At 47.6% G+C, this 24,497-nt stretch overlaps 1 protein-coding gene across 9 annotated transcripts in view; it reads right to left on the bottom strand.

Annotated features, from left to right (window-relative positions):
* Positions 1-24,497, bottom strand: part of LOC147022510 (FAST kinase domain-containing protein 4-like) — a 107,151-nt gene that overhangs the window by 32,056 nt on the left and 50,598 nt on the right. For 8 of the 9 annotated variants that reach the window (XM_085893473.1, XM_085893476.1, XM_085893479.1 and 5 more), the window contains 2 exons: positions 15,553-15,706; positions 9,868-10,143 (listed from right to left, as the gene is read on the bottom strand). In XM_085893473.1, coding sequence (XP_085749599.1) covers positions 9,868-10,143; positions 15,553-15,706 — 430 coding nt within the window. The remainder of the gene's footprint in view (positions 1-9,867; positions 10,144-15,552; positions 15,707-24,497) is intronic. The other variant, XM_085893474.1, reaches the window with a different exon arrangement.

Raw genomic sequence — 24,497 nt, 5'->3', positions numbered from 1 at the left:
GGTAGGCCAAGGGCCCATGGGGGGCCGGGATAGAGTAGTGGGCACGGGTGCGCCTGCTTGGTGCGGGGGCCCGGGGCGCCATTAGCCGCGTGGGCAGTGTTGTGGGCACGGGTGACCCTCGGAAAGGGGCCCAGGAGGCCGGCCTGCCACGTGTGCGTTTCAGGGGAGGTGCCATGGGGGGCACTCCCCAGTGTTAGGGAGCTGGTAGGCTCGGAGGCAGTGTAGTGCCCGGGGGTGCCATAGCGGGAGATTCGGCAGAGGGTCGTGCCTGCCAAAGGGAGCCACGTGTCCCAGCCAGGAGACCGTGTGAGGGCACGGAGAGAAAATTGGGGGGCGAGGCCCGAAATTGTAAGGACACCAACACAGGCGACGGGAATCTGGGTTGTTAGAACCAATAGTTTAAGCGAGAGGCGCTTGTTGAAAGCCCCGGGGTAGTTTAACAGTTAAATGCTTAGGGTAGATTAGGAGATGTACCCCTCCGCACCATCCATCCCCTCGCTGTCGTTGTGGGCCGCTGGACCCACTTGGTGTTAAGATCGCCGAACTCTGGGGAGGCCATTCTGAGGCTTCGGTGGGCCTCGACACAGGACGCTAGCTCTCCCTTGTTCCCCTCCGGGAAGGGAACGTAGGGGTTGGGAGTAGGCTAGGTGACAGGATAGGTTAGCCGAACAAGGACGATAAAGGGGGTTAGGGGACGATTTATAGAGGGGAAGTAAACATAAAAGTAAAAATAAAAAAAAAATAAGTTGGGGCTAAATTGGGGTTTGACAAATTAAGGGAGTGGGTATGTACAGTGACAGGCAAAGGCAATAGGTTGGGAGGGAGACAGGTAGGTAGGTCCGAGCCCGCCTTCCAAGTGGCCAGCACCACCGCACTCCCTCCACCAACCTCCACTGAACGGCAAAGGCTGGCCAGCTTCATCTGCTGGCTGTGTTACTTCAAGGCCTGTGCCGGCCCACTTGATCGGCAGCTGTTGTGTTGCTGCAAGGCCTGTGCCGGCCAACTTCATCGGCAGCTGTTGCTGTGCTGCAAGGCCTGTGCCGGCCGGATCGTCTGCAGCTGCTGTACTTCAAGGCCTGTGCCGGCCAGTTCATCTGGTGTTTGCCTGCTGTTTTTTGCAGGTGTTTGCCTGCTGTGTTTTGCAGGTGTTTGCCTGTGTTTGCCTGTTTGCCAGTGTTTGCCTGCTGCCTTTGCCATGCCATGCCCACTGCCCACGTTCACCAGCCCCGTTCAATTTTTGCTTTGCCCCCCCCCTGTTCATTGCCATGTGCGCCAGGATCAAGGCAACAGTTTGCAAGCTGCAAGAACTGCCCTGTTGGCAGCTACAACACGGGCCTGCAGTGGCGGCCCGTGCACCGTGTTTGTGTTCATGCATCCATTCGTTGTGCTCATTGCGTGTGCCACTTGAGCTGGCACGGAGACTGCGTTGTGCGGCCCATGCACCGTTGTGGTTCACTGCGTTCAGTTCAAAAGGGAAGGCCTTGGACTGCGTGTGAGCAGCCAGCCACGTTCCCTGTCACCTGCATTGTTTGAGCCAGAGACTGCATGCGGGCAGCCTGGCTCCCTGCTAACTGCTTTCTTTTTGCAGAGTCAATGATCCTGGGCCATGGTTTAGTGTAAAATTTGTAAGTTAAGGGTAAGATGTACTGTAAATATGAGTGCGCCCCCGGCATGTATGTCTTAGCGCCGGCAATTTTATTTAAGTCGTCCGTATGAGTGAGTTTGTTTAGATAGTTACGCAGCCCTCAGGTTATTTATTTTGGGGACACGAATACCATGAATGTCGCACTCAGGGATCCGTAGGTAAAATGTACTAGGGGAAAACTACACATGATGGCACACGAAAATTTGACGACTCGGGACGAGTCTGTAAAAAGGGAAGGGGGTAGTGTTGTGGTTACCAGATTCGCAAACCACCATTCAGGTCCCTTAGGTGAGGTATCTCGGCAAGTATATGTGTAGTTAGGCCCAAACCCGTTGTCTAGTGGGAATACATGTCATTTATGCGAGCTGCGACTCTTCAGGATAGCCGTTTTTCTTTTACTATCTTTATTTTGGACCAACCGCCATGATCACAACCACAACATCAACCACCGACCACAACCACCGCTTCACCACAACCGCCACGACCTTCACGCACACCTCACAACCGTAGCATCGCCACCGTTCTTGCCCCGCTGTGGGTACCGGTGTTGGACTCATGCAGAACGCGCGTCGAACAGCGTGTACAAAATCACGGATTTTGTGCTTCAAAAACGGATCAAAAACGACACACGCCCACTTTTTGCCGTCCAATCGGTGAGCGAGGGGCGATTTGGCCCCGCCTCCAGAACGATCGATATATGCAAATTTGTGGATCAAAAAGCCTTCACGCCCACTTTTTCTCGGGCCAATGGGGAGCGAGGTGAAAGGTCAAAGGGAGGGGGTCAAAGGCGAAGTTACGGGGGGATAAAAGGACGGTGTTCGTCAGTCAGAAGAGAGTCGCGAAGGGAGAACGAGAACGAGAAGGAGTCAGAGGAGAGTCGCAAACGAGAACGAAAGAAGTCTGGAGCCCGAAGCCTGCAGTGGCTGGAGAAGCTGAAGAGAGTCGGACGAGGGGGTGCTCGCGTCGGTGCCAGGAGCTGCACGCCCGAGGGAGGCCGGCAGCGCGACCTGGCCGAGGTGGAGACGCACACCAGGGATAATAAAGATCCTCTATACCCCGAGCATCAGCAACCCCCTCCTGTTTCCCCCCGCGCTGAGATAGTGCGACCAAGGGGGCCCCGTTCCCACCCCCTGCCAGGCACTGTCCACGAGGCCCGCGGGTTGCGGGGCCATCGCCGCTCCGCGTCTCATCACCAGACGGGTAGGCCCGACCCGGTCTCGGCCTCAGGCCTGCCCCATTCTTGGGGGATTTCTTTTCCTTGGTTTTGGGTATGTGTTGTCGGCGCCGTCTGTGAAGTAGAATTGTATAAGTGTTGCCGTGTGCTCGGTAGTCGGTATTAGCTCTGCACTGTGTTTTCACTTTTATGTTTGCTTTTTGTGTAAATGGAATTGTGTTTTCTTTTTTTTGTGTGCATTTGGTGGAATTGTATTTGTGTGCTTCCCGTGTGCCGCGAATAAATGTGCTTTATTGTTGAACTGTTCTCCCGCTTCGCTTCGTCTTTTCCCCCATTGAACCCTCATCTTGCTTCACGTAAAGGGTTGGTAGTGGGCTGAATACGCCCGATAATTAATCGAACCGTCGAGGTCGACGATAACACCGCTCGGTTATTCTGATAGTACGGAACGGGTCGCTTAAGTGGCCCGTGTCCGAAGTCGACCTGCGGCGAGGTGCGATCGCCCGGTCTACCCTCCGCGTGGGTACTTAGGTAGTTCGAATTTGGCGAGCAACCCTATCCCACGCGGGGGCTGATTGGCTCGATCGCGGTGAGACCGAAAGGTCCACCCGTGACTGGTTCCCGGCGTTAGTCCGAGAGGGTCACGACTGGATTGTCCGTCCGGTGGGCGACGTGCCGCGATTCGAGTTACGTGGCCGTCGCACGCCGGCGGGCGCGAAGACCGCAACAATATATATATATATATATATATATATATATATATATATATATATATATATATATGTATATACACATACATATACATATACATATTGATGCGGAAATGGCCCTTAGTGTGTTATTAAATATAGGATTAGCCCAGATCCCCCCTTAAATGCATGTTTAGCCAGGTTGTTCGGTAATTGGACGTTACATGTGTGTCGGGAGGTGTAGCAGGCTATTCATTGTTCATACAGTGGTGGTGTGCCGAGAGGTGGTTTTCTTCTTCTTTCTTTCCCTCTCCGAACTAGCCCTGTCCAGCGCTCTGAGAGTGTCAGTCAGTTTTCGAGAAGAGCGAGCGTCGGAAAGGCGGGGTGGACTGCCTGAGCGTCGAGTCGGGCGATCGGCGGTAGGAGGAACTGCATGAGGCTTTTTGCGATCGGCTCTCGTAAAAAGGCCGCCCCGAAAGGCAAGAGGAACTGGATGAGGTCAGTCTGCCTTCTGCTAGAGAGAAACGACGAGTGGGAGTCGCGATCGGATGTGTTAGGGACCGCTGTGTCTGTCTGCGATCTGCTTCGTCAAAGAGGCAGGATGAACTGCATGAGGGGAGTCGGCGATCGACTTTTATGAGGAGGTCCTCAAAAGGTTCATCCGGAGTCCAGTGACGGAGCCTCTGACTGTCCCGACTCGCGGCACGGCTCGACACGTCTTGTAATCCCGTCGATCCGCCTGCGGAGCCTAACACCCCGATTTGGCATGATCTGGTGAGCAGGCCAGGCCTGGATTTGTATGCTGGGCCTTGTGAAAAGCCAGCTGGAGCACACCGTGGATCTTTCGCTCTTGTGCCGTCGACCTTACGGGGGCTGAACACGCTGAGGCTGCGTGCGTGGGCGGTGCGACAAAAGGACGCCGCCATTTTGCCACGCGGCGTATTTAGGCTTGGCCACTCAAATCCGTTGACATCAGCTTGTCACGAGCCGCATTCGTGCCTTTGACACTTTTCCTTTCGTCCATGAGGCATCACCAAGAACTCTGTTTCTTGTCTGCATGATGTCTAAGGTTTATCTCGCTAGGATTCCCTTCGAAACCCGTAATCCGTAGCTACCTAGTTAAGAGCGGGTTATAGATTGATTATAACATTGTCATGAATGTTTTGCTTGTGTTGTGTTCCCCGATGTGTCCCCAATAAATCTGGCTGATTCATATGAAAGTTGCCGCGATTGAGTCTATTCGTGCCGTGCTGAGGAACAATTGGCTCGATTTGTATATAAAACGCAAACGGGCTACGGACTGGCAGACTCCGCTCGGTCTCTGACAAATCCAGTCTGTAGCCGGGATCTATTCCACCAGCTGGCAAGGCACAGGTGTATTTTGGTATCGTGATCTGAGGCGCGTAACCCGAGACCTGTGCTGAGCCAGCCGGTGTTATAACCCCGGAGACGGCGGTGCTGTTTCCAGGGTTATAACCCCGCCGTCTCCGGGGTTATAATGCCGGCTGGCTCGGCACAGGTCTCGTGTTACGCGCCTCAGATCACGATACCAAAATACACCTGTGCCTTGCCAGCTGGTGGAATAGACCCCGGCTACAGACTGGATTTGTCAGAGACTGAGCGGAGTCTGCCAGTCTGTAGCCCGTTTGGGTTTTATATCCAAATCGAGCGGATCGTTCCTCGGCGCGGCAGGAATAAATTCAAGGCGGCAAATCTCGTATAACTCAGCCAGATTTATTGGGGACACATCGGGGAACACAACACAAGCAAAGCATTCACGACAATGTTATAATTAATCTCTATCCCGTTCTTAACTAGGGAGCTACGGATTAAGGTTTCGAAGGGAACCCGAGCGAAATAAACCTTAGACAACATGCAGACAAGACACGGACAACATGCAGACAAGACACAGAGTACTTGCTGATGCCTCATGGACAAGAGGAAGTGTCAAAGGCACGAATGCTGCTCGTGACAAGCCGATGTCAACGGATTCGAGCACCCAGCTCGAGCATGCAGCGTGACAAAATGGCGGCAGCATCCTCCTTTTGTCGCACCGCCCACGCACGCAGCCTCAGCGCGTTCAGCCCCCGTAAGGTCAACGGCACAAGAGTGGCAGGTCAACGGTGTGCTCCAGCCGGCTTTTCACAAGGTCCAGCATACGAATCCAGGCCTGGCTGTTCCTCTCTTACAGATCGCCAACCACACGCACTGCGAGTTACTCCCTCAGCAGATCGCCGACCGACGCTCAGGTTCAGTTACTCCTTCAGCAGATCGCCGACCGATACTAGCAGTTTCTCCTCCAGCTGATGGCAGACAGACCTCTTGCAGTCCCTTCCTTGCCTTTCTTTCGGCTCGCTCTTCACGATAGCCGATCGCAAACAGACACAGCCGTCCCTTGTACAGCCGATCGCCGCACCTCGGCGCTCTCAGTTCCACCTTCCCTTCCCGGCGCTCGCTTCTCCAGGCCATTCCCTCTCAGAGTACTGGGCGGGGACTCATTTTGAGAGGGGAAGGAAGGAGAAGAACCTTTCGGTACACCACCACCGTACGAACAATGACAATCTCCTACACCTCCCGACACACATGTAACGTCCAATAACCGAACAACCTGGCTAAACATGCATTTAATGGGGGTTCTGGGCTAATCCTATATTTAATAACACACTAAGGGCCATTTCCGCAACAATATATATATATATATATATATATATATATATATATATATATATATATATATATTGTTACGGATCTGGAAACCATTTGCATTGAACATATGCAAATGTTGCATTGAACATATGCAATGTCCCAAGAGTCAGTTATGTCGTTAAGTATGTGTGTAGTCAGATCCCCTTCCTTTTATCTCATGGGAGAATCAAAGGCGTGCGTTGCGATTTCTTTTACTTAGGTTGTTACATCTAACAAGCCATTGACAACCAACCCATCTGCATGACCCCCCAGCCCATTACGATCCACGGTACCATCGTGCTTGCAGACCTTGGTTCGCGGTCCACAGCACAGCTTTGCCTGAGACGGATTCCCGAGGATGTTCGAGGCAGTTTCACCACCACGACCTTTCTCGAACACGCGCGGAGGGATAGTCGGCTTTCTCCAAACAAGGCCGAAACCCCGCCCCGGAAAGGTATGCCGTGGGACCCTGTCCAATCAAAGGTGGACAGCGAGGTGTGTTGACCAAGGCCCTGCCCCGCTGAGGGAGGTCCATAAATTCCCGAGCACTCTCAGAGTTTTTGGTGGGTTTTTGCTGTCACGAAAGGGTTACGAAGGCTGTTACGAAGGGGTGGTAACTGGTTGTTACGAGGGCTGTCACGAGGGTTGAGCAGAAGGTCGTTGAGGCGGCGAACATGTCTCTGCTGGCCCTCTACAAGGAAGGAAAGAGCGACCCCGACCCCCCCCCCCCTCCGTGGACCCCGGCCATTCACCACCCGAGCTCCGCCACAAACCTTGAGTCCGACACGTATGACTAGGGACCAAACCAGCGACCATTGTCAGGTGCCGCAGCATGGAGTACCCCCTTTCTCCGACGGCCAGGTACCCATCCAAACTCTGACCCCCAGCTTGTCTCTGTCCTTGGCTGCGAGGGTCCAATAAAGAACTGTGGGTTTCTTTTAATTTGTGTGTGTGTCTGCGTGTGGGCCCGTCTTTAAGTAGAACTGAAGAAATGTTTTTGGAACATCGTAAATACTGCTTGCATATTCACGTTAAGTCTTGCTTTGTGTCTTCATTTCCTGAAAATAAATCATCACAGAAATGTTCCCAGTCCATTTCCGTCCCTTCTTGCATTGGTCCAGCATGGTTCGGATCTGAGTTTTGGCGGGGTTTTACCCCCGGTAATCGGACAATTGTAGCAGGGACGTCCTGGGCAGGCCCACTCGACTGCATCCGAGCTGGAAAGGTGGGTGGCAGAGCGGTAGTCTGTTGGTGTAATTTTACCGCTGCTCGTAGAGTGAATCCGGTTCGGCCAGGCGTTCCGAGGGCGTGGATCCCCGGTAGCCGAGACCGCGTGGTTACTTAGGCACATTGGATCTAGACAAAATAACCCCACACAACGCGGTCGAGATATTGGCGTTCCACAGTTGGTTAAATGACCCGCCGGCTCGCGGAGTTATCCGAGCGATGGCCTACAATTCCGGGGAGTTTGGTGGGAGACGACGCAAGCTTTCCCCACCTCGTGGTCGTGGTCGTTCTCGCCACCGACCTCCGGCCCACACCAATATAGTTTTTGCCCGTTTCAATCAATTTCAGAAATTAGGCTTGTGTTGACCTTTTAATCGTAAAATGAATAGGTGGTTGAATTCCATGACGTGATATGCAAATGCTCTTCAAATTCCAAGTCAATCGGATGAAATTTAGGGATTTGATAAAATTTGGCTCAAATTGGCCTATTGGCCTATGTAGACCTTTTCGGTCCACCACATTTTACGAAACTTCAATGTGTGACTGTCGCAGCGTCGGTGACATTGGTCTCTGAAAATTTCAGGATGATCGGTTGAGCGGTTTGGGCTGGAGGTGAGCGGACAGAAAAACAAATACACAAACACACAAACACACAAACAAATGGAGGCGATTAACATACTTGTCAAAAAAAATTTTCTTTGCCAAGTAGCAAACAGACAAATAAATAAACAGATAGAGAGGGATGAAGACATAACCTCCTTCAACTTCGGTGGCAGATAGAGGTAATGAGAATGAAATGAAATGGAATGGAGTGAAAAATGATCATGAAATGAAGCAAAATAAAAATGTAATTAAATGGAGTGAAATGAAAATGGAAACGAATGAAGGGAATGGAAAAGAAAAAAACATGAAATGGAACAAAATGAGAATGAAATGAAAATAATTTAAACAAGTCTGAAGACAACGATGGTTCACGAGCGGTACTTGACGATGTAGATTGTTTCAGAAGTCAAGGATGAGACAATGTGATAATGTTTGAGCAAGTTATAAAAATGATCAACATGATGTGGTGCGAGTGACAGAAATGTCAAAAACCCGGTTTCGTTCAACAACTTTCAAAATTTGACCTTTGCATAACCTTTAAAGGTCACAAAACAATGTTGTGGACATTAAAATAAGGAAACAGGATACGTGCTATAGCTTATTGGAGTTAGTTCGTCGAAGAAGGTCGAAAACCCGGTTCGATTCCCACAACTTTGAAAATTTGACCTTTGTGACCTTTAAAGTTCAAAGGTCAAGGATTATGACCTTTGGTGCAAAACTTCCTCTGGAACATTCCAGGAACAATATAACGTCATATAGGCTATTTGGCATTTCACACTCCTCGGATTATCCATACTTTGATGAAATCAGTGTAAAAACAAACTTGAAGGGGGCGCCACGGGCAAGGTGTTCAAGATAGAGCAAAATGGTTTCAAGACTTAAGGTGGGGAATGACCTCAAGATTATGAATAAAAATATATTGTCATCCAAGCTCTCAAAGTTTGGGCGGTCAAATGATTTTTATGTCAAAATTCGAAATTTTCGAAGATAGTGACCTTGTGACCTTGACCTTGGGACGAAAATGAAAAAAAAAAAATCGAGCTCCGTGGGGCTATGCAGGTGCCATTGGGCTAACCAAATACCGAAACCACTGCCAGATTCGACAAACCCCTCGGAGAAGATGGATTTTTATGTCAAAATCGTAATTTTCTAAGTTCGTGACCATTTGACCTTGACCTTGGGACAAAAATGAAAACTCGAGAATTGGAAACTTTTTACCCTGCGCCTGTGAAGCGAAAAGCAGGGTTAAGTGATTGGTAGCGGACGTACGTACAGTATGTCATACGTTCTACGTCAGGTCAGGTATGGGAGCATGCGCCTGAGCAGCGTGTGTCTGCATTTTAAGAGCGTGCATCGAAAACCGTTCAGCAGAGGAAATGGAAACTTTACCACATGTTATATGACCATGTGATATAGTGGTAATTCATTTGAGGTCAACATAGGCCAAAGGTCAACATCGGCCGAATTTCTAAAATGCTCAATTTTCATCCGGTTGACTTGAAATTTGAGGAGGATTTGTATATCTAGTCATTAAATTCAACCACCAATTATGTTTGAGGACAACGTGGGACAAATTTCTGAAATTATCATTTTTCATCCAGGATGAACAGTTGCATTCCTCCAAAAACAAAAAAAGATTTATTTCTAGTAGCCTGAGTAAAATAATTGTCTCATTCAAATTCCAGATCTGCTTACAAAAAACAAGGGGGAATGCACGAACACAGCTTCCAGTGGATAACTAATTTTTCTCAAGTACTCGTAGTTAGCCAATTCCAACAACCCCAAAAATACCATCAAAACGTGACATAACAGGTAAAGAATTTTGGGGGAAAGATGGCCCTTACCAATCCACCAACACAACGAGGTGCTCAAGCGGGTCCGGAAGAGGCTTTCATCACCACCAAAGCTCGAGCTCACTGCTCGGACGAGCAAAGGGTGCATTGACGTCTTTTCTTTCCTTGCTCTTTTGCCCCTTAATGAGTTTTGGCCTTTCAGCTCTAAAGATTGCACAATGTGCTTGGAAATAAAAGGACCTTGGTACTCAGGACACTCCAATCGTGCACAGGTGTCAATGTGCACGAGTTTGCATGTGAGAGACTGAAGTTTTGAAACAAAATCTCCTAGTGGGAGAAAACAACATTAATCTTTGCAGTCTGAAAGAAGGAACATAAATATTTTTTGAAAGGCCAGTGCATAAGTAAATAAATAAACTGCAGCAAGAAATTAAAAATGATTTTACGTCAAAAAAACAAAACAAAACGGCGATACCTCGAGGCACTCACGTGGTAGTGACTGGATAAGAAAACCAGGGAACCACTGGTTGGCGTGGATTCCCCACAAAATATGTCATGGAGAAGAAAATAAATAGCGATGGATTTTTTTTTAATGCTGTGAACAAACATCAGTACATCACGGGTGATGAAGGTTGTGGTCAAGTTTCATAGAAATTGTGTGTGTTGTTTCCCAGAAAAAGAATATACCTATTTTGGGGGGCAACCCCTTGTAGACCTCTTTTGGGCCCGATTATTTTCAATGTCGTGAACAAAAGTTGGTACATGCCGGGTGATGAAGGTTGTGCTTAAGTTTCATCAAAATGGTGTGTGTAGTTTCAGAGAAGAAGTTGGCTTCTGGTTTTGGAGCATTCGCAGGTCTCTTTCAGGGCTCTCTGCTGACGATCTCAAAGTTAAGTTTCCGGTTGTTATCTGTCCCGTTTTAACTGTTTTTTTTTCTCACCTACATGTTACTGTGTGTTCCTAGTTTGGTTTTGTTTCAAAAATCGTGCTATTTTATGAGTTTTCGTCAACCTTGTCTTACCGGGTGCTTGAGACCAACCCATCCCTTCCCCTCGGTGTACGATCGTGTTTATTTGTATTTCTCCCGATTACCTTCAATTTCTATCTTCCCCACTTTCCCAACATCCACCATCCATCCCAACTAAATACTCTATTTTTTGTCCTAAATCCCCCCCCCCAAAAAAACTACCTTTCTCCTTGCACACTCAAGTCTCGATCCTTCTTCTTCTTCTTCTTCTTCTTCTTCTTCTTCTTCTTCCTCCTGGTGGCACACCATCTTTATTCGACTGAGCTGACCCTCTCTCGCCATTACCTTCACGATTTATTCCGATCCACAACCTTCCATTCCCGAATCTTACCTGTTCTTCAAAAATACATCTAAAAATAAGAATCTTCATGGTATCCTTTCCATCTCCACACCTCCTGTAACCACGTGTCTCTCTCTTCTCTTCCTGGTACTTTTCATCGAACAGCAGCTTCACACTGTGTTTACCGTTCCAAATTCACAACACACTTCCACGATTTTACTTCAACCTTCCCTTTTCCAAATGTTACGCAATCCTTATTTAAAATAAATAATTTCACTTTTGACGATTCGCCGCCCATAGCCAAGTGCTTCTCCCGTAACCACGTGATCCGTTTCCACCCCCTGCGTTTATCAATCCAATTTCACCATTCACCTCACAATTTTTTCCACAACACTTCCATGACCTAATCTGATGAAAACTCTCTCAAACAATAATAATAATTATAATAAAAACGATCTCTTATAATGCTTCATCTTCCTCTTTCACATGTGTGGTACTCTTTACTGTATCATAATGCACAGCTCTTCTACTATTTAAGCAGACTGCTCTCAATTCGACCTTTCCTTCATACCTTGCCAAAAAAAAAAATCCAACTGTTACAGCGTTTCTTCTCTCCATTCTCTGAATTCGCCTTTATTGGATCATCAAGAAATGTGTTTAATCGCATCCCTGACCTAAAACTTAAAAAAACCCCAGTTTGCTATGAATGTTCGCTTTCCATAAACCATTCATTTTTTCAAATTTCAGTGCCAACTCACCCCTCCATCTCAAAGCAACCATCACACTCTTCTCCCTCCAAGCCTCCCTCTCACCTCTCTCAAAAACTCCCCCCTCAACTCTCCCCACTCACCCTTCTCCCACCATTCACCCCCTCACTCACCCTTCTCAAAGTTGCCCCCCCTCCCATCCACAAAACTCCCTCCTTCCACTGCCCTCTCACCTCCATCTCTTCACCTCCTCAAATCTTCAACTGCCTTCTGCCCCCTCTCTTGTACCCCCTCTCTCCCAGCACCACAGAGCCTTTTCTCCTCCTCATCCGGCCCACTCCCCTAGCTATTCTGCAATCCCCCACACTCTTTCCACAACCCTTCTTACCACCCCCTCCTCATCCCTTGTCCTACCCTCCCCCACCCCTCCCACCCCATGCACCCAAAGCCTCCTCCCCTCCCTCTTCATTAACAGTGTGGACCTCAAATATCCAGGGCCTTCACTCAAACCTTTCAGATCTTTCCATAGAGGTTGCCATTGACAAACCAGACATAATCTGCCGAACAGAAACTTTCCTCACCCAAGACGTTTCTGACTCCCAAGTATCTCTCCCTGGTTACTTCCTCCTCCGGTATGACAGACCTGACCCTCGTCCTGGTGGAGGAGTTGCGCTCTTCATCAAAGACTCTATTCCTCACTCTCCATGGACTGCCCTCACTCCCCCACATCCCCAGGAATACCTCTGGCTACAGCTTCCCCTCCGCTCCAACCTCATGTTTATATGTGTACTGGACCGTCCACCAAACAGTGATGATTCCATTTACAACTCACTATCCGAAAACATGAACCAACTTCTATCTTCTCATCCAAACTCTCTCTTCCTCATATGTGGCGACTTCAATTGTAATCATGCCAGTTGGCTCGGTGTGGGTACCACTCTCACCTATCATGGTACGTCAGCAAAAGATCTCTGCGACTCATTGGGACTAACTCAGTCGGTCAACTTCCCGACACGGATCTCAACCAATGGGACTCCATCTCTTCTGGATCTGATTTTGACAAATTTCCCTGAAAATATCTGCTGCTCTTCCTCCGCCCCAATCGGTTTTCTGACCACGTCCTTGTCAAAGTGGACATCCCTCTGGCTATTATCAGAGAACCACCGCACCGCCGTCAAGTCTGGCATTTCACTCAAGCCGACTGGCAGTGTCTCCAAGTCGCCATCAAACTTATAGACTGGTCTCCTATCGCTACTTTCTCCAACATCAACTCATCCTGGAAATTCTATCAAAGAAACTTGCACTCCCTCATGCACAGATTTATCCCCTCTCGTCTTCAGTTGTCCTACCCTTCCTCCTGCCCTTGGTTCACTGAAGCTTGTGGTGAGGCAGTTGTCCTGAAACAACTTGTCTTTGCCTCATGGAAAGCAAACCCAACTGAGTGTCATCTCAGTTCCTTCCATAAAGCTCGGAACAAGTGTGTATCTACCCTCAGCAGAGGCAGAAAACAACACCTTTCGAAGCTCACGTCGGAACTTTCAAACCTTTCTCCCTCCTCAAAATCCTGGTGGCGTCTAATTAAATCTGTTTCTGGTGGAAGTTCCCCCTCCATCCCCTCCCTTACCTCAAATGGTCGCACTGCTGATACCACACGTGAAAAGGCTGAATGCCTAAACTCGAAGTTTGCATCAAAATAGTGTGTCCAAAACCCATTGCTTTCTCTTCCCCCATTACCCAGTCGCACCCAACTGTCCCTGGACTCTGTGTCCTGTTCTCCTGACAAGGTGGAGAGCTTGCTGTCAAACCTCGACTCAAATTCTGCAACCGGTCCAGATGGCATCAGCCCACGTGTCCTAAAACCTGCTCCTCTGCTCTTGCTCACCTTCTCTCTGTTCTTTTCACCCTCTCATTTGCTCAAGGTCATCTGCCATCTGCTTGGAAATCAGGAAACATTACTGCCCTGCATAAAAAAGGTGCAAAAACAGATCCCTGCAACTACAGACCAATCAGTCTTCTGCCAATCATCAGCAAGGTTCTGGAATCCATCATCACTTCAGACATTAAATCCTTCCTCTTCTCCAATGACTTGATTTCTGATCACCAATTTGGTTTCAGACCAGGTCACTCTACCCTGGATATGCTGTTTCTGCTCTCCCAACAATGGATGGAGGTCCTCAATGCCGGCCGTGAAATCAGAGCCATATCCCTTGACGTATCACGTGCTTTTCACACAGTCTGACACCCTGCCCTGATCACCAAACTTTCTTCCTGTGGTGTCCAAGGCCGTCTCCACTCATGGCTCGCAGACTTCCTCTCCTGTCGCAGTCAACATGTGGCCCTAAATTGAGTTATTTCATCCCTTCTTCCTGTCCAGGCTGGAGTTCCTCAAGGCAGTGTTCAGGGCCCTGTTCTTTTTCTGGTTTTCATCAATGATCTGTCCGACTCTCTGGAAAATCCTCTTTATCTCTTTGCTGATGACTCCACCCTCTGCTGTACCATCTGTCACCCCTCAGACCGGCAAGCCGCAGCTTCTTCGCTCTCTGCAGATCTGGGTAAAATCACAAACTGGTCCAATACATGGAACATGTATTTCAATCCGGACAAATCTCACTCTCATTATGTCTCTCCGAAAGGACCGTTTAGACCCCCCCCCCCATCCACTTTCTCAACAATCCTCTGGAAGAAGTCCTTTCTTCCAAGCTTCTGGGTCTCACTATCTGCCATGATCTTTCCTGGGAAAGCCACATTTCAAAACTGGCCTGCTAATCCAGTCGCCGACTGGGAATCCTTCGTCATGCAAAGTTCTTCCTCAGCCCAACGGAGCTCCCGACCACTTATTAAGCTTTCGTCAACAGCCTGATGGAGTACTGCTCTCCCCTCTGGGCTGGTGCTCCTGCCTCCCACCTTTCTGGGCTTCACACTATGGAAACCAAGGCATTTCGGATTATTAGCATCTCCCACGATGAGGCTGAGTCTTTGGGCCTCTCACTCTCTCACCGCAAGCTGATCGGTGGTCTTTCTGTCCTCCACTGTCTCCTCTCCAGCCTCGCCCCCCTGCTCTCTCTGTGATTTGTCCCCACCACATTTCCGCAGGGCGCTCAATGTCCGCCAACTACTCCCTTCTGGTAAAACTACCAAAATCACGAATCACTGCTCACCTTCACTCTTTCATTCCTCTTTTTTTCCGCCTTTGGAATAAACTCCCTCACGCTATTCAATCCCATCCTTCCCTCCAGGCCTTCAAAACAGCTGTTCACCACCACCTCTTATCACCCCCATCCAAATCCTTGCTCTTTTCTACCACGATAATCCACCCAAGCCCACCTCCTTCAAATTTCCTGCTTTCCTTCCTGAAAGTCCTTGTAATGTTCATCTTGTATTCCCCATGTTCCCCGCCCCATCCCTCTCCCTTCCACAGATCTAATGTTTCGGTTCCCCACTCTTTTGTCCTTCCCACTCCCGCCCCTCGTTTCATGCCCCCCTTGCTGTGCGTTGTGTGTTGGCTCTCATACGAGCCTCAACAAGGTATACCAAAAAAAAAGTGTTTCTGGACAGATTGACGGACCGATGGTGCGCCATCCCACAAGCTTCCTGGAACGATGTTCCAGGTGAGATAATAATGCCTCCGAAAATTTTGTTGGCGAGGGCATTAGAAACAAATAATGCTCATGCAGATTTCTTTTGTCAAATAATGTATTCAAAACAATGTTTTTGCTGCCTACCATATTCATCCACCATCTTCAAATAGAAGCTTGGAGAAAGAACCTGTACAAGGAGATTTGGCTGTGGGAGTCCAAGAATACACAGGCACCAGACCACCATCAGTTGTGTGGACAACTTGAGATGATCAAACTCTGCTTCGAGGCGCTTAAACACCTGTCAAAATGAAACAGCAATGGTTGAGAATTTTAATTAATTATATAACCTCAACAATGCATCACAGATTGATCATTTACTATACACAAGAGCAAAACATTGACTCTTTCCAGTTTGACATTTTATAACATACTTTCCAGTTTTGGTTGGTATCTGAACAGAAATAAATGTAAAACGTGTAATATTTCTTGGATTAAGCAATTTGGAGATGGGAACAAAATAGTACAGTGCCTTTAGAAAGTATTCACACCCCTTGACTTTTCCACGTTTTGTTGTTGTTACAGGCTGACTCGAACACGGACTAAATTTAATATTTATCGTCAGCGACCGACACAAAATACCCCAAAATGACAATATGAAAACATGTTTTCATAAAGTTTTACAAATTGATTAAAAATGAAAAGCTGAAACGTCTTGTGTCAATAAGTATTCAACGCTTTGCTATGACACTCCAAATAGAGCCCAGGTACATCCAATTTCCTTCGATCATCCAATGAGATGTCTTTACAACTTGATTGGAGTCCACCTGTGGCCAATTTACTCGATTGGACAACATTTAGAAAGATACACACACCTTTCTATAGATTATAGAAGGTCCCACAGTTTGACAGTGCATGTCAGAGCAGAAACTCCACCATGAAGTCTAAGGAACTGCCTGTAGAACCTCGAGATAGAATTGTGAGGAGACATAGATCTTGAGAAGAGTATAAAATAATTTCTAGAGTGTTGAAAGTTTCCAAGAGCACAGTGAGCTCCATTATTCGGAAACGGAAAGAATGAATATACAACTACCGAAAACTCTTTCGAGAGCTGGCCGTCCGACCAAACTGAGCAACTGGGAAAGAAGGACCTCTGTCAGGGAGATGACCAATAACCCAATGACCACACTGAGAGAACTACAGAGTTTCTTGGCTGAGATGGGAGAACCTGCCAGAAGGACAACAATCTCTGCAGCACTTCACAAATCTAGACTTTATGGGAGAGTGGCCAGACGGAAGCAACTGCTGAGAAAAAGGTACATGACAGTACACCTGGAGTTTACAAAAAGGCACGTGAAAGATTCTGTGGTGAGATGAGTTGAAAATTCAACTCTTTCACCTGAATGCAAAGCGCGATGCCTGGCGGAAACAGAGCACGGCTCATCACCCATCTAACACCATCCCTACTGTGAGGCATGGTGGTGGCAGCATCATGCGATGGGGATGCTCATTGGTGGCATCGACTGGGAGACTTATAAGAATAGAGGGAACAATAAATGGAGCCAAATACCGTACAGGCAAATCCTTGAGGAGAACCTGCTTCAGAGTGCAAAAGACCTTAGACTGAGGCGAAGATTTACGTTCCAACAGGACAATGACCCCAATCGTACAGCCAAAGCAACACTGGAATGAATGGCTTTAAAACAAGAATGTGAAAGTCCTTGAGTGGCCCAGCCAAAGCCCAGATTTGAATCCCATTGAGATTCTGTGGAAAGACTTCAATATTGCTGTTCACCGACACTCCCCATCCAACTTGACGGAGCTTGAACAAATCTACAAGGAAGAATGGGAGAAAATCCCCAAATTCAAATCTGAGAGAAGACCGCCCGGGGACGAAGACCACCCGGATGCGTCCAGAGACAAAAAACGCCCAGACGCGTCCAGAGATGAAGACTGCCGGGAGACAAAGACCGCCGGACGCGTCCGGAGATGAAGACCACCCGGATGCATCAGGAGACGAAGACTGCCCGGAGACGAAGAACACCCGGACGCGTCCGGAGACGAAGACGAGAGGAGGGAAAGGCAGGGTGAGGGGAGGGGAGGGAAGGTAGGGTGAGGGGAGGGGAGGGGAAGGCAGGGTGAGGGGAGGGGAAGGGAAGGCAGGGTGAGGGGCGGGGAAGGCAGGGTGAGGGGAGGAGAAGGCAGGGTGAGGGGAGGAGAAGGCAGGGTGAGGGGAGGAGAAGGCAGGGTGAGGGGAGGGGAAGGCAGGGTGAGGGGAGGGGGACACAGGGTGAGGGGAGGGGAAGAGGGCAGGGTGAGGGGAGGGGAAGAGGGCAGGGTGAGGGGAGGGGAAGAAGGCAGGGTGAGGGGAGGGGAGGGGAAGGCAGGGTGAGGGGAGGGGAGGGGAGGGGAAGGCAGGGTGAGGGGAGGGGGACACAGCGTGAGGGGAGGGTGAGGTTGCGAAAGGGGAAGGGAAGGTAGTGTAAGGGCAAGGGTAGGAAGTATGAGGGGAGGGAAGGCAACGTAAGGGCAATGGAAGGAAGCATGAGGGAAGGGAAGGCAGCGTAAGGGCAATGGAAGGAAGCATGAGGGGAGGAGGAACGAAGGTAGCATAAGGGGAAGGAAGCACACATAAGAGAAAGGGAAAGAAGCATGAGGGGAGGGGTAAGGAAGGCAGCATAGAGGCAAGGGAAGGAAGCATGAGGGAAGGGGGAAGGAAGGCAGCATAAGGGCAAGGGAAAGGAAGGCAGCATAAAGGCAAGGCAAAGAAGCACAAGGGGAAGGAAGCGAGCATAAGGGCAAGGGAAAGAAGCATGAGGGGAGGGGGAAGGAAGGCAGCAGAAGAGCAAGGGAAGGAAGCATGAGGGGATGGGGAAGGAAGGCAACAGAAGAGCAAGGGAAGGAAGCATGAGGGGAGGGTAGGAAGCACGAGGGGAGGGTAGGAAGCACGAGGGGAGGGTAGGCAGCGTACCATGGCATTGCCAGGGTGATCAAACACACCCAAACAGCAACGTTTTCTTTTTAACTGCCGTGTTCTACATAAAACCGGGTGGAAAATCTCTTTCTTCATCTTCTTCTTCACTTACAATCATGTGAGTCATTCAATCCCGCTTCTCATATCGATTTGATTCAGAAAACGCTGATTATACACCGCCTTTTAAAGCATCACGTTGCAGATCGCTCTACATGCAACACAGGTGAGAAAAGAATACGATAAAGCAGCTATTATTGTACACCGCTCCTTCCCAATCCATATCCAGGTGATGCATGACATCATCGCCGGGTGCCAAAGGAAGGGAGTGCTCAGTTTTTGCTCTGTTGGTTTGTTGGTTTGTTTATTTGTCTGGGCGATATCTCAGCCATCCTTTGAGCTATGAAGCTGAGATTTTGGGACAAGAGTGAAGATCTGCTTTGGCAAAACATTATGTCGGTAGGGTGACCCAAATCACCTGGTGGTGCACAAAGAGGCATTCTCTTGAACTTCCACTCTGAGAAACGTGTGAAATGTGTTCTCAATGAATATTCATACTTGGTAGCTAATACGGCTATGGAACGAAACTCCAGATTGTTAACCAACTCTCCAGCAGGCAAAGTCGGTTTGATCAGAAGTTCGCCTCCCAAGAAATCTTGGCCCAGACAGCCATGACTCCATCAGGTCATAGGCTTTTACAGAGTGAGTGGCCAGGTCTGCTGGGTCAATGTGAGTTGTCACGTAGTTCCATTGAGAAGGTGATGTGCTTTTATGGATCCTTTGCTCTACGTTGGCCATGATGCGATGGGATCTTGTCTGAAGCATACTGATAACCCGAAGAGACTACTGACGAGGTCTGGACCAGGAAGTAGGACCATATTTAGCGATACGTCATGAAAGGTAGTACTGCCGTCGAAAACTACAAGAATATTGTCAGGTTTACGTGGATGGAATACAGCAAAATGAGGAACATACAATTGTGGCCGTTTTGCCTCTTTTCCTGGGTCAAGGGGCTCAGCAAGGTCTTTGGAAAAGAGTTTAGCCATGAAGTCCACAAACTGCTGTTTAAGGGGTGGTTTCTTATCCAGAAGCTTGCAAGCTGTTCGTGGTTGATTGTAGGGAGTCGATTGTCCAGAAGTTTTACATGGTCCCTGAAGGGTAACTGAGCCACCCAATTGCCATTGTCATTCCTGATGAATCCATCCTCCATGATCGCGAGAAAATGGTTGTCTTCTATGGAGTGACCGGGCTTGTCATCATTCCTTGTTCACTAAAAGACATCACTGCTGACCCCGTCGTCGTAGGCTGTGTGGTCACAGGATCTCTGGAAGAGCTGATCTGAAGGTACGTGATGATGTGGTAGGACGACGACCTCGACGGTGACACGATTAGGGCATGGCGAGCAGACTGATGTCTACCATTGTAAAGAATGTGACTATGATAGGCCTCCACTCGCTCAGGGCTGTGGATACCATCCAGACATACATCGCCAATAATCACCCATCCAAGGTTCATCCGCTGTGCCCACAGAGCATTAGGTGGTCCATGCCAATATTCTCTGACCTTAAGCAGCTGAGGAGCATCTTGTCCAATTAACAGCAAGATGATTGCTTCTGGGTCAGGATTAAGAAACATTTCAGCGATAGAATGTAGATGCGAGTGGAGCCTTGTGAACTCTGGTGTTGGAATCTCAAAGTAATAAGAAGGAATAGCATTACACTCTGTTAGTTCCAGGAGCGGCAGGTGGACAATTCCATCGAATCTTTCGATGACTACATTCCTGATACGCCTACCACTGGCTGCCAGAGTTCCAGAGCAGGTTTTGAGTTAATAGGGGACCTGATTATTGGGCACATTGAAGTAGTCAAAGAGTTTGCTGCGGCTCAGAGACTGATTTGACTGGTCATCCAGCATAGCACAAGTTTTCAGAAAATTTTCAGGATTAACAGTGGTGAATAGCTTCACAAGACAGATTTTGGAACAAGACCCTCCTCTGGATCCACCACTCCACAAATGTCCATGTGCCTGATAATCACCGAGGGTCACTACTCGCCATGCTTTTGAAGCCCATCTGACTCTCTCAAGGTTTGAAGAGTCTTTGATAAACGGCCTCCCTGCCATTCTATCGAGGGTAGCACAACTAGCATCATAAAGTGCTGAGCAATGACGGGTTCTGTCACACTAAGAACAACGTAATTTTTCTTGACATTCCGGCTGAATGGATAGTTGACAGAGCACATCTGGCACATATTTTCCATTGGTTATAAGAAGGATGAATCTGGATTGCAATGTTTTGCTTTGAATGTTCTGCAATGCGCAAGAGGATGTTTGGTCCTGTGAATAGGGCAGAATTGTTGCGGATATTCCATTCGACGATGAGTGTGCTGATTATCAGAGGGTGACGTGAATGTTGCAGTCGATTGCTCGACAATCTGTGGCAGCAATTCACCTGTGACTTTGGTCTTGCTTACTCTGACCCTTGGACGAGTGTCACTAGTGAAGGCAGATATTCTGTTCTTCATAGTGAATGGAGCTTTCACCTTCGTAGCTGAAGAACATGATCTATCATAATATCCTGAGGAAACCATCAGATAGGTCATTTTGAATCTTTGTATTGTGCCGAATGAAGGATGTGAGCATCAAAAATGTCAGAAAAGTGACATAGTGGGTTTCGTTATAGTTGAATGCCTCACTCCTCCAATGATCCACAAGTTCAGGTGGAAGCTAGGCAATGAATGGTTTTAGGAACAGAGATATATCCAAAGCTGCAAGTCTGGGAAGGGACCCATCGTTTTTGGCAGCCTCTATTTCCTCAATAGTGTTGCTAAACTTCTGCAAAGTTTGGGTTCCCCTTTAACCCTTCCGGTACACCCCCACAAAACAACCAAAGATCAAAAGAGTCCATGAATATCCTTTGCCTTATCAGGCCCAATCAATCTACATGAGATAGACAACAGATGGAGGAACAAGACAGGAAATACACCGTCAATGGCTGGAAGAATACCACACGACCTCGAGGAGGTACAAGCAGGCACCACCCACAGCCTTGTTGCAGTCCGAGTTCAGCCCGAGAGGAGGTGAATAGGGGTGGTTGACTGGAAGGGGGCATGGCTCTTGTTCAGCAGCCCTGCAGATTGATGCAGCTTTCGGCTTGTAAGCTCTCAGGTATGTCCCTTCCGACAAGCGTACCCACTTTTATACCCACAGAGCGTCGGTGCTGCTGAAGCAGTCTCCTTGGCTATTGGGCACAATCCTGGATGGGTCGCCACTCCGACACAGGATACCAGCAAGCTTGCACTCATTTTGCAGACCTCAGAAGGATGACAGGCAGAGTTAACCCAACCAGGTATTAATTCAATAGCTGAGTGGGATTTCAACTCAGGACCCCAGGAGCTCAAGCCCGCTACCCCAACCATTAAGCCAACACAAGGCATATTATTGATGTTTATTATTCTTGATGTATATTCCTGACCCATGACATTTATTATTCAATTTAATTTAGAATGGGATTAAAATAAATTCAATTCAAATCAAATGGAAGACCCAACAGGTACAGTGCTGCATTGGAGTAATCAGAAGGAACCCAGACAAGCAAAAAGCAACGATGCAGTCATCAGGAGGAACCTGGATAGGATTCGCATTTCAGCTGCTACTCCTCTACCCTCAAACCCATCCAAGCACAACCAAGTGAACCTTATTCAAAAAATTTCAAAATCAAAAAGAACCCAGATTCAAAAAAAATCAAATAATTCTGGCTGCCACACCATGCGTCGGATCAGGTTGAAATTTAAAACATATATATATATATATATATATATATATATATATATATATATATATATATATATATATATATATATATATTCCCCATCACTACTAGATCATAATTGTGAAGTCTCACATCGATTGATTAAGCAGTTCAAGAGAAAACTTTTTATAGATTTTCGCTCAATCCAATATGGTTGCCAGACCATGTGACCTATCAATTATCCGTGAATAGCCTGGTATCCCCAAGGCTTGGGGAACATTTTTGTGAAGTTTCCTCTCGATCTGTCCAGACATTCTGGAGAAGAAGATTTTTTCTAGGTTTTAAGGTAAATCCAATATGGCTGCCAAACCATGTGACCTATGACATCACATGTATGAACCTTTTGTTCTTCATGAATAGGTGGTCATAAATGTAAAGTTTTGCCTCGATCTTATCAGCCATTTCAGAGATGTTTGAAGGTTTAAAAAAAAAAAACACAATATGGCTGCCAAATCACGTGACCAATGACATCATCAATTTTTTTTTTCTGTAGACCATTTTATCCCAAGGTGACCCTCAAAAATTTTCATACTGATTAGATATAGCACTCTACATATGCAATTATGATGTCATTTTAAAAAAAAAACATTCCCCATGAGGAGTACTTGCTGTGTGCCAAGTTTCAATTTTTTCCTTTGTGCGGTTTCAGAGATACAGAGGTCCAAAGTTTTTCTGTTTTTCCAACATGGATGCCACACCACGTGACCTATGGTGAAAAATTCGTCTCAATCCGACAAGTGGTTGCAGAGAAAAACACGAAAGTTCTGGGTGGACAAGCAACCAAACAACCAACCAAACAAACAACCAAATGAAATTGCTCGTTGGGCAAGGAATTGCCGGATTTGTCATATCTCCATGATCTCTGAAAAAAAAAAAACACTGGAAACCAATTTGGTTCTTATAAGTCGATAGTGCTACTGTTTAATGAGTTGTAGCACTTAATTTGGTCATGATCATAACTTGGAAGTCAATCGGACTTGAAATGGCGTTGTTTATCGAAATTTGAAAGTTTTGACCCGACCCCCCTGACATTCGACTCCCGACCGCTAAGAAGGGTGTTGGTGTGACACTCCAATGAGACATATGGTTGGATGCAGAATTGGAAGATGCACATTTTGGATTTGGTTTGAAGTCGATACGACCATTTGAGCGGACGTTATTGCGAAAATAAGAATTTCGGTTTTTCGGTGACCTTGACCTTTGACCTAGATTCACCAAAAACGACATGTCTAAGTTAGACCATGGCCGACATTTGTACCCAGTTTGGTCATGATCGCTGAAACGGTGTGGCTGCTACATGGTAAACAAACACACAAACAAACAGACATGCCGGTAGGCAACGAGGGATCCGCTTGGATCGAAGCACTGGATACGATGCTTTTCATTCTGACCGATCCACCGACGAAGATTAATTGCCAAGACGTATTGGTTCACCTACAATTGTTCCTCTGCCTGGCAAGATTTTTCCTATTGCGTATTTTGCCAACTGGCACTCCTCACAGGACTACCATTTGAAAAATAAAACCTAAATCAAAAATTGGCTCGAGTAAAATTTTCTAAATATCTCGAAGTGTTTAATTCCGAGGTCTCATTTCTCCACATTCAAAACTGCAGGACAAGTATTGAAAATAGTGAACATAGATCAAGAAAAAGTATTTTTTCGAATTTTGCGTATTTCAGCCCCGACACCCTTGGTAATCGAATCTGGAAAAATGCTGCGGTTCAATTTTGTAGTAGTTATTAAACTCTATCCATACACCGAATTTGAACGTTCCGCCATCGACGGTTTCTGAGGTCAAGGTCAATTAACATATTCCCTGGTTCACCAACTTTCCGCATTCGGAAACTATGAGAGATAGAGGAACGTTATGCAGTCGCGATAACTAGATGGGGATGCAAGGAATAGGCAGGAGTTGGTCCGGTCGCTCTACCTATCATAGAAGCCGTGCTACGTCAGTTACCGTTTGGGTTCTTAAAACGCGGATTTTCGGCCGCTGCATAGCAACGAGTGGTTGCTTAGCAACGAAACTCAAACGCGCAGACTCCCATCCCATATGGCACCTGTTCACCAAGTTTCATCAAAATCGGTTTGCTTGTTTGTGCTGTGGAGCCTCGCATTGCAGACACACACACACACACACACACACACACACACACACACACACACACACACACACACACACACACACACACACACACACACACACACACACACACACACACGGAAAACCCGACAATAACGGATATCTAGCGAATCCCAAAAACCCGACAATAACGGATATCTAGCGAATCCCAAAAACCCGACAATAACGG

Source organism: Eptatretus burgeri, chromosome 8, assembly GCF_056783735.1.
Source record: "Eptatretus burgeri isolate ZD-2024b chromosome 8, Ebu_testis_v1, whole genome shotgun sequence".
NCBI lineage: Eukaryota > Metazoa > Chordata > Myxini > Myxiniformes > Myxinidae > Eptatretus > Eptatretus burgeri.
Note: the sequence above shows the minus strand (reverse complement) of the source record. Positions and strands in the feature narration are given on the sequence as shown.